This window comes from Watersipora subatra, chromosome 7, assembly GCF_963576615.1.
Source record: "Watersipora subatra chromosome 7, tzWatSuba1.1, whole genome shotgun sequence".
Classification (NCBI taxonomy): domain Eukaryota; kingdom Metazoa; phylum Bryozoa; class Gymnolaemata; order Cheilostomatida; family Watersiporidae; genus Watersipora; species Watersipora subatra.
This window is the reverse complement of record NC_088714.1, coordinates 21,578,103-21,593,727: the sequence shown is the minus strand read 5'-3', so window position 1 is coordinate 21,593,727 and position 15,625 is coordinate 21,578,103. Positions and strand designations below refer to the sequence as shown.

At 36.5% G+C, this 15,625-nt stretch overlaps 1 protein-coding gene across 1 annotated transcript in view; it reads left to right on the top strand.

The window, feature by feature from the left end:
* The window catches only part of LOC137401061 (dynein axonemal heavy chain 6-like), a 106,544-nt gene that overhangs the window by 68,367 nt on the left and 22,552 nt on the right, over positions 1–15,625 (top strand). Inside the window, exons 61-71 of the mRNA XM_068087411.1 lie at positions 701–934; positions 1,596–1,751; positions 3,084–3,172; positions 4,500–4,636; positions 5,941–6,118; positions 8,122–8,215; positions 9,058–9,165; positions 9,535–9,755; positions 10,573–10,806; positions 11,005–11,150; positions 13,180–13,255. Of these exons, the coding sequence (XP_067943512.1) occupies positions 701–934; positions 1,596–1,751; positions 3,084–3,172; positions 4,500–4,636; positions 5,941–6,118; positions 8,122–8,215; positions 9,058–9,165; positions 9,535–9,755; positions 10,573–10,806; positions 11,005–11,150; positions 13,180–13,255 (1,673 nt within the window). The remainder of the gene's footprint in view (positions 1–700; positions 935–1,595; positions 1,752–3,083; positions 3,173–4,499; positions 4,637–5,940; positions 6,119–8,121; positions 8,216–9,057; positions 9,166–9,534; positions 9,756–10,572; positions 10,807–11,004; positions 11,151–13,179; positions 13,256–15,625) is intronic.

Here is a 15,625-nt window from a genome sequence, read left to right as displayed (position 1 = left end):
TTACTCAAACTTACTTCATATAAATTGAGAGCATGACAGGTGAACTAATATAACAGTTAAATTCTCAGATCAAATACAGCTTTGCTAAATTCTGTAAAACTGGTGTAAAGTCTGTAACCATGACCTTGTAAACTTAGACCTAACATAGACTGTGTAGAAGGGCGGTTCTATTGGTGCCCGCAATTGTATTCTAGATAGATCTTTGGTCAAAAAGGCAGATTTTCATAAAATATTGTTTTGATTTTCAATATTTGTAGGACTTTGTGCATAATGATGAGTCAAGAAATATGAAGTCTGTAAGCTTACAGACTAGTTCTAGATTTGTGTATATTATGTTTCTATATATATAGGTAAACAAGATACCAATTAAATTCTCAGATCAGATACAGCTTTACTAAATCCTGTAAAACTGCAGTAAAGTCTGTAACTATGACTTATAGACCAATAAAGGGGCGTTTCTATTTGTACCCGCAATTGCCTTCTAGAAAAATCTATTGGCAAAAAGCCAGGATTTCATAAAATATTACTTTGATTTTGAATATTTTTAGGACTTTGTAAAAAGTTGTGGATGATTGTGAGTCAAGAAATATCAAGTAAATAAACTCACAGACTAGTTCTAGATGTGTTATATTTTAATAAAATTTTATGTATGTTATGTGTTTCTATATGAAATTGTTCATATACTTTGTTGTGTTTGCAGCTGGATAAAGGAGACAGAAGGGTCAAGCCTCATCGTAGCGCAGGCAGATGATCCTAATTACATGAGGTCGATGGAGAGGGCATTGAGGGTGGGTGACCCAATAGTCCTCACCAAGGTCACTGAAGAATTGGATCCTTCGCTTAGGCCAATCTTGCTGAGAGACACATTTACCCGTGGTGGTCATGAAATCATCACCCTTGGAGAGACTGAGATTGAGTACAACCAGAACTTTAGGTGGGTCTCAGGCTATCTGACTTTCCCAGTTTTCTTTTGAATTTGTTATGATGTCATAGTTTATTGACTCGTACTGAGTTGTACATAATAAGTAGGTAGTTCTTTAGTTTGTCAGGGTAGTCAGGTTGTCTGTTGATACACTTAATTTTCTGGAAGTCATCAGTAAAAAATAGATTAATAACTCATGAGAAGACAACTGATTGTTTTGACTACAATATTTACTGTCCCATATGTCTCATCTTCTGAGATTACACTGAAAGCAATAACATTCTGGAGTTAGGTAAATCTGTGGGTGGCATTTCTGATTTATTCATATGTTAAACCAAAGATGAGAATGACTGTTTCATTTTGATTGTGACAGGTTATATCCTGGTTGTGACAGGTTAAATCCTGGTTGTGACCGGTTATATCCTGGTTGTGACAGGTTATATCCTGGTTGTGACAGGTTATATCCTGGTTGTGACAGGTTATATCCTGGTTGTGACAGGTTAATTTTGAGTTGTATCGGGTTATGTTCTGGTTGTTGAAGGTTATGTTTTAGTTGCAACAGGTAGTATTATGGCGATGATTGGTGGCGATGTTGTGGCTGTAGCAAGCAGACCACAGGTAGTTTGTTGCCTGTATACTTTGTTCCATGTAGGTAATATATTGTTTGTTGTAGACTGTACCTGATAACTTCACTGAGCAATCCTCACTATCTGCCTGCAGTCTGCATAGAAGTCTCCATAATCAACTTTACAGTGACTTTTGATGGCCTCCAGGAGCAGCTCCTTTCCTCCGTCGTCAAGCAGGAAAACCCACAACTCGAGACACAGAGGTTTATCTCTCCAACTTAATTGATTTTCATACATGAATCACTGAATTTTCTCTTGTTTCAGCATTTATCTCTTTTCTGAAATTCTACTAGTTTAGAAATGCATATTGGTCTGTTGAAGTTGGTTTGACGGAATCACCCAAGTTGTGATTTATTATTTAATCAATAACTAGGTAGGTACGACTTTGATAAGTCATCAAAAGCGTGCAAGTTTTAGCGGTCATTTTTTCTATTTTAACTTTATCGGCATCTAAGAATCAACCATAGATGTAAGTTAGTAGAGAATCCAATTTAATCTATTGCAGTATTACCATATATCGTTGTTGACATTACACAGTTACTTATGTCTAGTAAATATTACCGCACAGGTAACTCGTAAACATCAGTAGAGTTCTCTTAAAGAGGAACTTCCACAAAATTTTAGTGGATTTTATCAGAACGTATCAGTATTTTTCTATTATTTGCGATTGTTTTTAATGTTTGAGGTAATCTGACTGCCAGGATGTTTCAAGATTAAAATTGACAAAACTTGATCGCGGTTAAAACGCTCAGATCAAGCAAAGGTGTTATTATGACATTTCTAGTTGCAAGGAGACAGACGAAATAGAGACTGGTAACACTGCAACTTGAAGGCAATAGCCAATTCCAGCGGAAACAGCTAGAGACATCGTTTCACATATATTTTCTTCTGAGCATTTTAATGATGATCATGTTTTGTTTATTTTAATCTTGAAACATCCTGGCAGTCAGATCACCTCAAACATTAGAAACGATCGCAAATGAAAGAAAAATACTGATACTTTCTGATAAAATCCACTAAAATTTTGTGCAAGTTCCTCTTGAATTAAAAAGAACTTTTTTTTGGCAATTTTTATCAAATCTAAGAAAGCTTACTTTCAGCCATCTGTTGACAAAAATCTCTATCTGTTATACTCAAGAGCTGTTTGACTGACTCAAAGAGGATGTTGATAGAGAGCTTTTGTCCCCCCCCCCCCCCCCTTCAAGCTTTCAAACCTTGTGAGATATTTACACCCAAATTAAATGGTTTTTCTGTCATCGTTTAGTGGGTTCCTTTAGCCTATCTATTAGATGAGACCTAATTGGTGCTACCAACAGCTGACTATGAGTTGATTATACTCTAGTCATCACATGACCACTCTAGTCATAAGTTGTTGGTTGAAGCTAACAGCGGCCTAAATGAGGCCCACTCTTACATCCACTCAGAACTAAAATAATACATTATTTATGTGTTATTATTGTATATCAGCTGTGTTGTATCTACATGTATTTATAGTTGCTGTTTAGGTGATAAAGTCTCCTGTTTCTTGTGTGCAGGTCGATGCTACTAGAGAGTATCGCTAGTGACATGGGCATGCTCAAACAGCTTGAAGACAAAACTCTTGACCTTTTACAGAAGTCTGAAGGTTAGTACAATTTTAGTTACTTTCCATTTTTAAGCATGGCATGATCATTTTTGAGCCAAGATTTTTAAAAGAGTCAGTAGTTTGTCGTGTGATACTTTAGTGTTTGTAAAGTGAAGGACAAGAAAAATGTTTGGCAAACATCTTTGTTTTTAATTATGCATTAACTTTTTAAAGAAGTCTCAACTAAAACGCAAAGCAGCAGGGTAGATCTCATCTGCTACATCACTTGCTGATACAGATTTTACCATAAACTGCTTTCGTATGTTTTTTGATCAGGTAACATAAGTAGCTGATAATACCTCTCGAGGTTTAATTCAAATTAAATCAAAAATTTAGACTTTGCATTGTTCTACCTTCTAACTAGAGTCTTATTAGAATAGTTTTCTCAAAGTTGTGTTTTATAACAAACCTATACATCACAGCCGATATGTGATGTATAAGTTTGTTATGCATCACATAGTTATAGCTATGATTGTTATACAACAATCATAGTCGATGTTGATATGATTGACTATGATTGTTTGGACTATCCCCTTGTCCAAACAATCTTTATGTTTTCTCAGGCTATATCAGAAATCGCAGGTGCTTGTTGCTGCTGCCGTAACATATCGATTAGAGTCTCTAGCTGACCCATAACAGACAAGAGCGCATATTCCAGTGCTTCTCAAATATTTCCTGTTATTTTCCAAGGAAAGAGAAAAGACCTCGTGCCCCCCTTCCCCACTACAATTATAAATAATATGAATTGTCTATAAAATTGTTGTAAGTACACCTCTGCATAATATTGTTTCCTTATTAATACCGAAGAGAAAAAAAAGAAGTGATATAAAATTTAAAAATAAAATGCGTCACGATAAATCCAGGCGCTACATATGCTCCGTTAGATTTCCTCATCTTAGCTTTCAAGAGTCTTTTTTTGTCTCTTTATTTCCATTTCTCTCTGCCTGTTATTTAATCTCTGTTAAACATTTTTTTCTTGAGGGTCTGCTCTCTACACTTCGTACTCTTGTTCTGTGTTGTGTTGGTGGTGCATATAATCTGCTCAAACAACATTCCTACACTACTGAGCGAATGTTCTTTGCCCACACACTGATAATGAGACCGCCACCGCCCCTGATGTAGTGGAGGTGTGATTGCACTTTATTCTTGAATAGCCAGACAATAAAATAAAAAGCGTGTTCTCTGAGGTCAAGCGCACCCCATAACGAAGGCTCAAGCCCCTTTGAGATGGGGGTATCGTGCTTTACACTGTGAAGCACTGGCCTATACCAAGGTTATATAAACACATATTTCTTCATGTATGTCTTTACCCATATCATGTCTGAAGGTCACATCCTGGATGATGAGGATCTCATCAGTACCCTTGAGCAGAGTAAGACTATGTCACTAGAGATCGGCAAAAGAATGAATCTCTCTGAGCAGACAGAGAAGGATATGAACATTATGAGACAAAAATACTTACCTGTGAGTCTTTCATTATTTGTCTATGTATCTTACACTATAATGTACATTACTTGTACTTGTGTATTACACTATCATGTACATATGTATTACACTATCATGTACTTGTGTATTACACTATCATGTACATGTGTATTACACTATCATGTGTATTACACTATCATGTACAAGAGTATTACACTATCATGTGTATTACACTATCATGTACATGTGTACTACACTATAATGTACTTGTGTATTACACTATCATGTACTTGTGTATTACACTATCATGTGTATTACACTATCATGTACATGTGTATTACACTATCATGTACTTGTGTATTGCACTATCATGTACATGTGTATTACACTATCATGTACATGTGTATTACACTATCATGTACATGTGTACTACACTATCATGTACACGTGTATTACACTATCATGTACTTGTGTATTACACTATCATGTGTATTACACTATCATGTACATGTGTACTACAATATCTATCATCATGCATAGGCATATTCCACTGCTTACTATCAAAAACTTTGTGTTATATTAAACTGATAAGTCATGTATTAACTTCATAAAAGTGATGAAGCATTTACTGTATATTCATAGTAAGAATATGTAGATTCCTTTATTATGCTGATTGAATTTTTCTTAAAGGATTAGCATGATGAGTCAACTAGGAGATTAATGTGTTAGCTTTGAAATTTGCTGAGGATGAAAGCTGTGGAAGCTCACGAGCACAGAGAGAATCTGACTTGTTACAATAGAACATTCATTAATATTGAAGCATAAGTCAATGTGTATTGAGAAGGTGCTTATTTTTATGGGAAATTGTCATTGATCTATTTCAGTTAGTTCTCTCCAGCGTGTCTAACCATAAGAAAACAAAACTCCATAAATCTTTTTGTCAGACATCATCAAGCCCTTGAAGCTACTAGAAAGCGTCTGCATGGCATCTAGTTTGTTTGTTCATCAGTTCATTGATACCATCTTTTGATATTCATCTCTCCATTTTTTGTCAGATTAGGGCTTGTTTTCACTATAAACTCACGAGTTTGCATAGTCTGTGATTCTTATGAGCCTCAGCTCACAGTTATTAAGTAATATATATGTAGATGGCTAAAACATAGGTATCCTTACAAAATTGGTAGTGCATCATGAGTTGTGAAGTTGTTTCGCCTTGTCTAATGAATGAACAGATAACTTAGCAAAAATAATTAAATTCATATATTATTTTTAACATCCTTCTTAGAGATTAAAATGACCTCTTGTCTGTTATAAATACAATAGAAAGTATGTCATACCTGCAGGTGGCCACTCGAGGAGCCGTCCTCTACTTTGTACTATCTGAGTTGTCCAGCATCAACTACATGTACCAGTGGTCGCTGCCCTGGTTCACAAACACTTTCATTTCTTGCATTGACCCTTCTAAGCTTCAAGAGCTGCCAAGAAAATCTGCTGATATGGACCCAGGGAGAAGCCTGTCAGGTAAGCCTTGTCGTAACACCCAGCCCTTCCGCCTATGCCTTTGGACCGGCAGCCTTCTTTTAATGCCAACATGTTTGTTTGGGGCAATTGTGATGCTATAGTAGAAATTATCGAAGAACTTATGTACTTGGTCAAACTAATAAGATTTAGTTTTTACTATAATAAGAGCTGGGTTCATCCGACTGTTCGAAACCATGCTTGTAGAAAAAAATATTACTTTCAATAGGATTTGAACTCATACTTTCAGGTTAGTAGGCTGACACTCTACCACCTGTACCAGTGGACCACCTTGCTCTGTTTCTGAATAATTGTGCAATTAGATTGCAGTTAGTTATTGCACCTGGTGAACTACCAGGGTACTAGTCAGTATAATTTTATAATTTTTTAATATCTAATCTTAACAACCAAGCATGAATGCCTGCGTACAACATACATAGCTTTTTGTCAGACATTCCTGATGCTCTTTAAGGAACAAACTGGCACTATTAACTGAGTATTTATTAGAAACGAGAATAAAACTGACTTACATTTTTTCTTTGTGTTGCTTTTCTGGAAATATTCTTTGAGCAGAATGTATTTTTTCTAAATTCCAATCAAATTTACGAGTAATTAACATTTTTTATAGCTTAGCACTCCTAGGTAACCATATAAAGTTTCACAGTTTATCTTGGATACTTCTTAATGCAATTAACAATCTAATGAGGTGAAAGTGCTCGAGAGAAACCTTATAGAATAAATCTTGTAATAATTTGCAATTTGCAATTTAATATCCATTCCATGCTAATTTATATTTGCTTGTAGACTTAATACTCTATAAAACATTTCAGTTTGTTGTTTTGAGACAATTGTTTGAGACCAAACGTGTCAAGTTTTATTAAAATCAACCATAAAAGAGCTTTCGTTGTTCAATTCAAATTGCCGGAGTAGAGAACGCAGGAAACAGCTTCTAGAATAGAAAGCGCATGATAGATTTTTCTTTCTACTCATTCCCTGCTAATACTGCTTCAAATTATATCTCATAAGTTCAACTCAAATTATGCCTAATGCATATAAGAGACCAATAACATGTCTGCGTTTGGTAGAGGATTCCAACAATATGCAGTATCATATTATCATTCTCTTATGTATGCATATAACATGGGGTTAAGTGTACACAGTGAAACTGTTGTTGATACCATCCAAAATAATGAGTAGGCCTGTGTGATGTACACATTGGAGAAAGTTTAAGATAAGTTCCTGGTAAGTTGTGGTGGATGACATCAAGCGTGACTAAAGTGGAGTCCCGCAAGAAGAACTAATAGAGCTAATCATCAGTAGATTATGACAAGCTAAACATTGTCTGTGGTTGAAGATGGCTAATTAACTTAGATCTTGTCTCATTAAATCTCTATGGAAGAGTATTTCAGTATACTATGGAAAGTTTGCTGAGTCAGTAAGTGAATTCCACAAGATATGTCTCAGTTTTTAATTCCCTTCACTAAAAGAAGCAGGAAAAATTTAGAATATGATTGGTGGACTTTGGGATTCCTAATATCTTTGGATTAATGTCATACTGTAAATCTATATGAAGACTCAACTTTCACAGATTAAAATTTTCTTCTTTCTTTGAAAGTTATCTATTGGAAATTTTTTTTTTGACCCAGACAAAAAGTATGGCCATTCACAAACACTTTCATTTCTTTCATTGATTTTTCTAAGCTTCAAGACCTGCCAATTCTTTCTGCCCTTCAAAGTTATCTATTGAAAATTTTGTTGTTGGCTCAGACAAAAAGTACCATCGCTGCCTGGTTCACAAACACCTTCATTTTTTGCATTGACCCTTCTACGCTTCAAGAGCTGCCAATTTTTTCTGCTCTTTCACAGTTAGCTATTGGGAATTTTCTTTTTGGCTGGGACAAACACTATTGTCTGGGCCAGTTTGCAGTTATTAAAAAATGCCAACTGCCTCTAGAGTGTAACTTAGATTATGTGGGTTTTTTTTAGTCTGACCATGTTTGTTTTAGGGGTGATTAGGCCATCTTCAAGACAGAGCCCTGAGATAAGCGTTGGAGCCAGTCTAGATATGCAGACGGAAGAAAGAATGAGCAGCGACCGAAAGTAAGACCCCATCATCAAAGCTATAATTATATGGAATAGTTCGTAGAACCCAACCGATAGCGAACAGATGTGTAATGAGTGTAGACATAAGAAATTGGTTCTGTGTAAGGAGGAGGTAGATTTGGTAGATAAAGTCGGTGTTGTCTACTGCTGTTGATAGAAAGAGAAATCAACCGCTTAATGTTTCTGCAAATACTTCATACAAATTCTGTAAAGTAATTGATGAAACTTGTTACAATACTAGCATCAAGCTTAGGGTTGCTCGGGATCTCGTTCATATTCAATCAGGTAACCTGCAGCACGCTTGTAGATGTTCAGCGCAAAATATGACACCACTTTCACGACAGCAATCCATGAGCGCAATCCATATTGTCCTTGAAGCATGTCAAGGCGCATTCTTGAGCATCTAATCAGATTGAGATCTAATCAGGATTTGAGAAGCTGATTGTAAGAAAATATTAATAGCAAATATTTTTGGCAACCTGCCAGAAGGCAGGGAGCCTTCCAAAAAAATTTCCTAAATTGTATAGCGATTACGCAAATCAGCAGACATGCACACACAATGACAACGTGGAATTTATTAATAGAGATATGGAAAGGTAGTTTTTGCATTATTGATACCATAGAGCAGTTTTTTTTCTCGGGAGCGAACATAACCTTAATACCAATCACAAAAAGTTAAAATTTAGATAGATTTTCTATAATAATACTAATGAACGATAATGAGGAATTATAAAAAACTATAATAGTAAATACAAAACATTATAAGTTTCACTAGATGCATGTCACTTTTTCCAAAACAGTATTAAATTTACCAAGTGGGGACTTGTTATCTGTTGCAGATCATCACAGTTGCCATTTGCTAGTCGGAGGAGACAATCAACAAGAATGGCGAGTGAGATGATGACTCCAGCTCAGCTTGATTCATACATGCGACTCATGATTAATGGGTAGAGTTTAACAGTATTTTTACTTTGAGGTTTTCTAAACTTTAGTTTACGCGACTGTCATTTTTATTTACCCGAGTTGCTAAAGTTTAATGCAATTTTGTGTTAGTTTTGTTCAATTTTCAAGCATTTTTCTTGTTTCCTGACGAGGGAACGGTGATAGTTTGTAGTAGAGCTGTTATAAAAACCGTTTGGTTATGATTCATTTGTTTTCTGGCTTACGTTAAGTGATCCTTTAGCAATAACTACAAATCTGTTAACTTCATATCTATTTAAGTATATGATAAAAATTGATTCCCTACCAAACTGTTTAGAAGTTATCTAAACTTGAATATACACATGTTGCTTCTATGGAATGTTTTCTCATTTCAGTCTGACGTGGCAAGTCTACAGGGTCGTGTCTATGGCTCTCTTCTCTAAGCACCAGCTTGTCTTCTCCTTCCTTCTGACAGCCAACATCATGAAGGCCAAGCAGAACTTTCCAGACACGGTCAGCGGAGTCGATGCTATTGCTGATATCGAGTGGCAGGCCTTCTTACAGGGACCTGTTCTCGCTAACATGCTCGATGAAGAGGTGTTACAGCAGCATGACGGTATAACAGCGGCATCAATTTAATGCTGCCATCTGGTAGATAGATTGTTATTGTATTAGTACGATGATTGTTACTATTGCTAGGAGCATATTCTTGTGAAGTTTCGACAAAATCCACCATAGAGATGTTGAGGCACGTAACAATCACATAGAATAACATACGCACAGCCACACAATGATCAAGTGGGATTTGTTAATAGAGATATGAAATAGTAGTTTGTGCATTATCAATACCGCAGATAGTTCATTTATTTGTTCTTACAAAGCTACGTAAACCAATCAAAAAAGTTCAAATCTAGCTAGCTTTGCTATAATACTAACAATAGCAAGAAATACAGTACAATATAAGAGATAACATACAGTTGCCTGACAGATAAAATATAGTTGACAGTTGCATATATGTTATCTGTCAGTTATACCTATATGTGTATATTATTATATATTATATTATTAGATATATGTAGATATATGTTATATGTATAATAATATATTATAATATGTATAATATATTATTATATATTATTATATTTATATATACAATTATAGTGTATATTGAAAGTCCTCCCATAATTACAATCACTGCTCTTCCAAAGGCCTTGCAATGGCTGGTGATGTAAACATAGATAATCTAGCATGGCTTCCAAGGAGTTGTCAAACCTCTCCCAAGAGGAAGCTCGCATGCAATTAGCATGAATCCATCTTTTGTTACTTTGAATAACTTGTAGGGTTCTTTCGAACTGCAATGCGCTCATCAAAGACGGTTTCTGTAGTATGTACAGAGATATCCAGCATTTTATGAGTTTCTTTTACAAACGTAGGTTTATCAGCGATGCAAAGACTCGAGTTTGTATCACGCGAAGGAGATGCGCCACAACGTCCAAACTGGGTAAAAGACTCCATGTGGAAGCTGTGTCAACATCTGGAAGTTATTCTCCCAGTCTTTGCTGGTCTCTGTCGATCAATCCGTAACTGTCATAAGCAATGGAGTTCATTTAAGACAGCTTCTGATGTGTACAGTTTGATTGCCCATCCGTGGACTTCTGATAGCAGCGGTACGTATCGAATGAGCTTTTCCTACTTTGAGAGATCTTTTTCAGAAAGTTTGCCCACTTTTTAAATTCTCACGTAAGCACCAGTCGATCAAACATGGCTTATTAGTACATTGTTATTAGACTGTTAACTAGCCAAAAACTATGGTAGAGCGCAAACTTTGCTTCCTATACAAGTCAATGTTTTATTTATGCTCTCAGACAAAGAAACAGAAGAAGTTGTCTTCACATGGGAGTACCTCAGCCCCTTTCAGAGAATAATGCTTGTCAAGGTTCTGAGGCCAGATTCACTGACACCGTCTATGAGAATATTTATTGAGCAGCAGATGGGTGACAGATATGCTAAGGTACTCATGACATTTATATCAGTTTATTATGATGCAAATTACAACATCGACACGCAGTTGGATGGTGGCTGTCGGTTAACCCCTCCTCTTGACGTCTTTCATCATATGATGCTGGTTTCAGTGATAATAAGTGTGTGAGCATTGCAGACTTTTCAAAGGAAATCGAAAACAGTTGAGAATTTCATGTTTAAAACTAAGTCTAAAAAATATTTGTTTAACCAACTTGAAACATAGAATTTTTACGCACAGATTTAACAGAAATATTATGGGAAATCTGCCGAAACATTGGTTGTACAGCATATATGCTTACATATATACTTACACTAGCTGTGCTACCTCTGGGTATGCCTGGGTATTAAAAATCAGCTTATAAACGATGAGAAGTAATGAGAGCTGCTTGCCACATACTATTAGCCTGACAGATTGCCAATGGAAAATTTTTAGAAAGCTAACTAATGACAATCACTTACTTGCGCAATCACCCTGCGTGGTATGCAAAGCCGTTGGGTATGTGCTCCCATATAGCGACCCATATATAATAACACATTCTCTGCGACCTATTGGGTAGGGTGTCGAATTGGCGGACGGGAGGGTCCGAGATAAAATCTTCTTCGGTATGGATTATTTATTCCAAGATTTTAATAGCTATAGCCGGAATGCAGACACACGACACAACGACATAGAGACATACAGACATAAAACATACTTTGAAAAAAAAAATATATATATACATGTATATAGATACATAGACTAGCTTCTGGTCTTTTGAATGACTTTTTAGAAGTAAATTTAGGCATATTAACTACAACATGTTCGCTTAGCCATATCTTGGCTAGTACTTCTTCATAGACATCTGATGAAAAATATGTTTAACACTTCATATCAGCACTTCTAATAGATGTTTGTATCATCTGCAGTGGTGTGTGGAATATACTGGACCCCTTAGTTGGAAAACTAAAACTCTCATTTGCGATATTGTTACTCATCGTGAATTTAGTCAATAACCATAAATCATATATTAAATTAATCCTTATTTTGTTCTGATTTCAAATATTTAAACCAATCATTTTTAAACTTATGTTTTGAATGATCATGCAGGCTAAATTCTGAACATTTCTTGTTTTGCTGCACACTTTGTACTGCAATATTCTGTTTGTTTGTGGTGTTATGCAAGAAACGTCAGAAACAAACAGACACCCACTAGGCATGGTCGAGTGATTGCGCCTTTGACTGTCAACCAAGGGGTCGGTGGTTCGAGTCCTGCTTAATGCCGATCTGACAAAAAGCTCTCAACAAGCTTTCAACTCTAAACTGCTGAGTCTTTTGGATCTAGCCCATAACTTGGAGGCTCCGTGTACCACACTGACAATGTGGGCACATTAAAGATTCACCTCTGTTCTTTGCACACTGGGCAAGTGAAATGCCTACCTGGCTCTGTCAGACAGGATGTGTTGCAAAGGCTTCGGGATAATCTGACAGTTACGGAAGTGGTAGATACTGAAAACTGGGTCACCTCTTCTCTACCATACTGCTTGACCCAAGCATGCATCGCTAAGATGCAAGTCAATGCCAATTTTCGACAGACATCCATATTATGCAAGAAATAACCTACAAGACTAGATTGTTGGTAACAAAGAATTTAAATTTATAATTTAATTTATATTAAAGTATAAATTTTAGAAACCTGAAATCATATCACGAAACCTGCTGATATGTAATTCAATCAGTTTTATTACATTGGTTCGAGAAACTGCATCTAATCTGAGTGGGTTGCATCCTAGACATGATTTGATGAGATATTCTGAATTGTGACTAGAGGTTGAATCTATTGATATATAATTTATGGTATATAATTTATGTTTGTTCACTTGTAACAAAGACTTGATCAACAAGTTATAAATAAGTTTGAGAAATTTGTTTAACGAACAAAGGGGGCTCAGTTCATTTTGCGCACTACGGTAGTTTTCCCATATGTGTTCTTATGGAAGTGTATGATAGAAACTTCCCCTAATCTATACTCTCGCTGCAGGCTCCACAGTACGAGCTCAGGGAAGTATTTGATGAAGTCAACGCTAAAACTCCACTAATATTTCTATTGGCTACAGGTGAGTCAGTTTCCTATTAGCCAATGAGGAACCTTTCCAGGTGCAGTATTTCCTCGTGTATCATTTCATGAATAATGTAAAGTGCTATGAGATAGAGTCAGATTTCCATGATTGTGCTAGTCATAGAGGAATTTTCTGTAACTTACAGCCTAAAAGCCATTTTTGGAAAAGCTCTGAGTTGAATGTTTCTCCTTGATATTGTCTTTCAAATCTTCGCAATATAGGAGAAATTTTAATATTAATGAAAATGGAGTCAGAGCCTCGTAACACAGTGTCGACACGAAAATAATACTAAATACAAGTAATGTTTTTTAGAAACCGTTTTAGTAACAAAATTGCATAGTTTAGAAATTAAATTTAATCTTCATTCTAAAAGGGTGCGAAAGCTAAACTCGAAAAGGTATAGCTGCATTGGTTTTTATTAAATGTGCCGCAACGCTGGTTTAATAAAACGTCTTTTTATTTTTGCAACTTAAATCTACGTCTTTTTAAATCTTATATGAATTGCTGTCAGCTCCTTTTTAACCCTATAGAGAGTATATTAGTAAAGCCTTACTATTCCGTGTATCAAGCAGATAACCTATTATAACTATGGAAGAACTCACTCTATGGTGTAGCTTTTATCAGTGCTTTAAAATATTTATATTTAGTTGGACTGGCAAATAAAAGCTACCCTCTCGGTGAGGTTAGGCAATCACCCTGCGTAGTACGCAAAGTCGTCGTGTATTTGCTGCCATATTGCGACATATATCGCAAGTGAAATGGTCACATTCGTGTGACTGAGTTGGTACAGCGTCTGACTAGTATACCGGAATGTCCGGGTTCAAATCTTCTGTGATACGGAGTCATTATTCCAAGATAGTTATAGTTAGACGTACCGAAGGAAAACAGGCGATGGACTTTGAGAAATATATATGTACTAGCTGTGCTACCCTGCGTTGCCCGAGTAATAAATAAGTCTTTCATGGGAAATTGATTTGTATTTAACTTATAACAAAATTTGCCATTCTAACTTTCAAACTACATATTATGAGAAAAGTGTTTTTGTGTAATTGAAATAAATTAAGAGAGAAAATAAAAACAACTGTAAAGGTTTTCAAACTTTGTCAAACAACTTTTAAACTTTGTATCATAAGAAAAATGTTTTGTGCAGGTCAGATAAATAAAAAAAAATAAAACGACTATAAAAAGGTTTAGATGCAAATGTGAAATAATTAGCAATAGCTAAATTAAGTCTGTTTTCCTACGATTACAATAGAAGATGATTCTGTCATGATACAATTAACACGAACTGAGAAAGCGAAATAAAAATCCTGAATATGTAGAATTAATAATACCTATTCTTGCATAGAAGTGTGTGTATAAAAAAAGGTTACCGTTCCACCAGAAGCTATCCATCAAAACTTTTAATACGTCTATACTGGTACCTTTCGACTTTGGTACAAATGTAAAAATGAGATATCGGACTGTCTTTATCTGATTGAACGGTGAGGGAATGTAGAGGCTCTTTCTACGGAGACGATATAATTGCGTGAGAAGAATTGACTTTGACCCCAGATATAGTAATTGAACCTTACGAAAAAATATTTCTTAACAGGGGCATCGTAACGTGTGGCCGCATCGGTGAAATATTCAGCGTCCGCTATAGCTATAGCCGGAGTGACAGACAGATCCACAAACACGCATACTTTTAGAGAAAAAGAAATATATATATGCACTATGGGGGAGCACTAGGGGAGAGCACTATGGGAGAGCACTATGGGAGAGCACTATGGGAGAGCACTATGTGAGAGCACTGTGGGGGAGCACTATGGGGGAGCACTATGGGAGAGCACTGTGGGGGAGCACTATGGGGGAGCACTATGGGGGAGCACTATGGGAGAGCACTATGGGAGAGCACTATGAGAGAGCACTATGGGAGAGCACTATGGGGGAGCACTATGAGAGAGCACTATGAGAGAGCACTATGGGGGAGCACTATGGGGGAGCACTATGGGGGAGCACTATGGGAGAGCACTATGGGAGAGCACTATGGGAGAGCACTATGAGAGAGCACTATGGGAGAGCACTATGGGGGAGCACTATGAGAGAGCACTATGAGAGAGCACTATGGGGGAGCACTATGAGAGAGCACTATGGGGGAGCACTATGGGAGAGCACTATGAGAGAGCACTATGGGGGAGCACTATGGGAGAGCACTATGAGAGAGCACTATGAGAGAGCACTATGGGAGAGCACTATGAGAGAGCACTGTGGGGGAGCACTATGGGAGAGCACTATGGGAGAGCACTATGAGAGAACACTATGAGAGAGCACTATGGGAGAGCACTATGAGAGAGCCTTGTGGGGGAGCATTAAGAGAGAGCACTG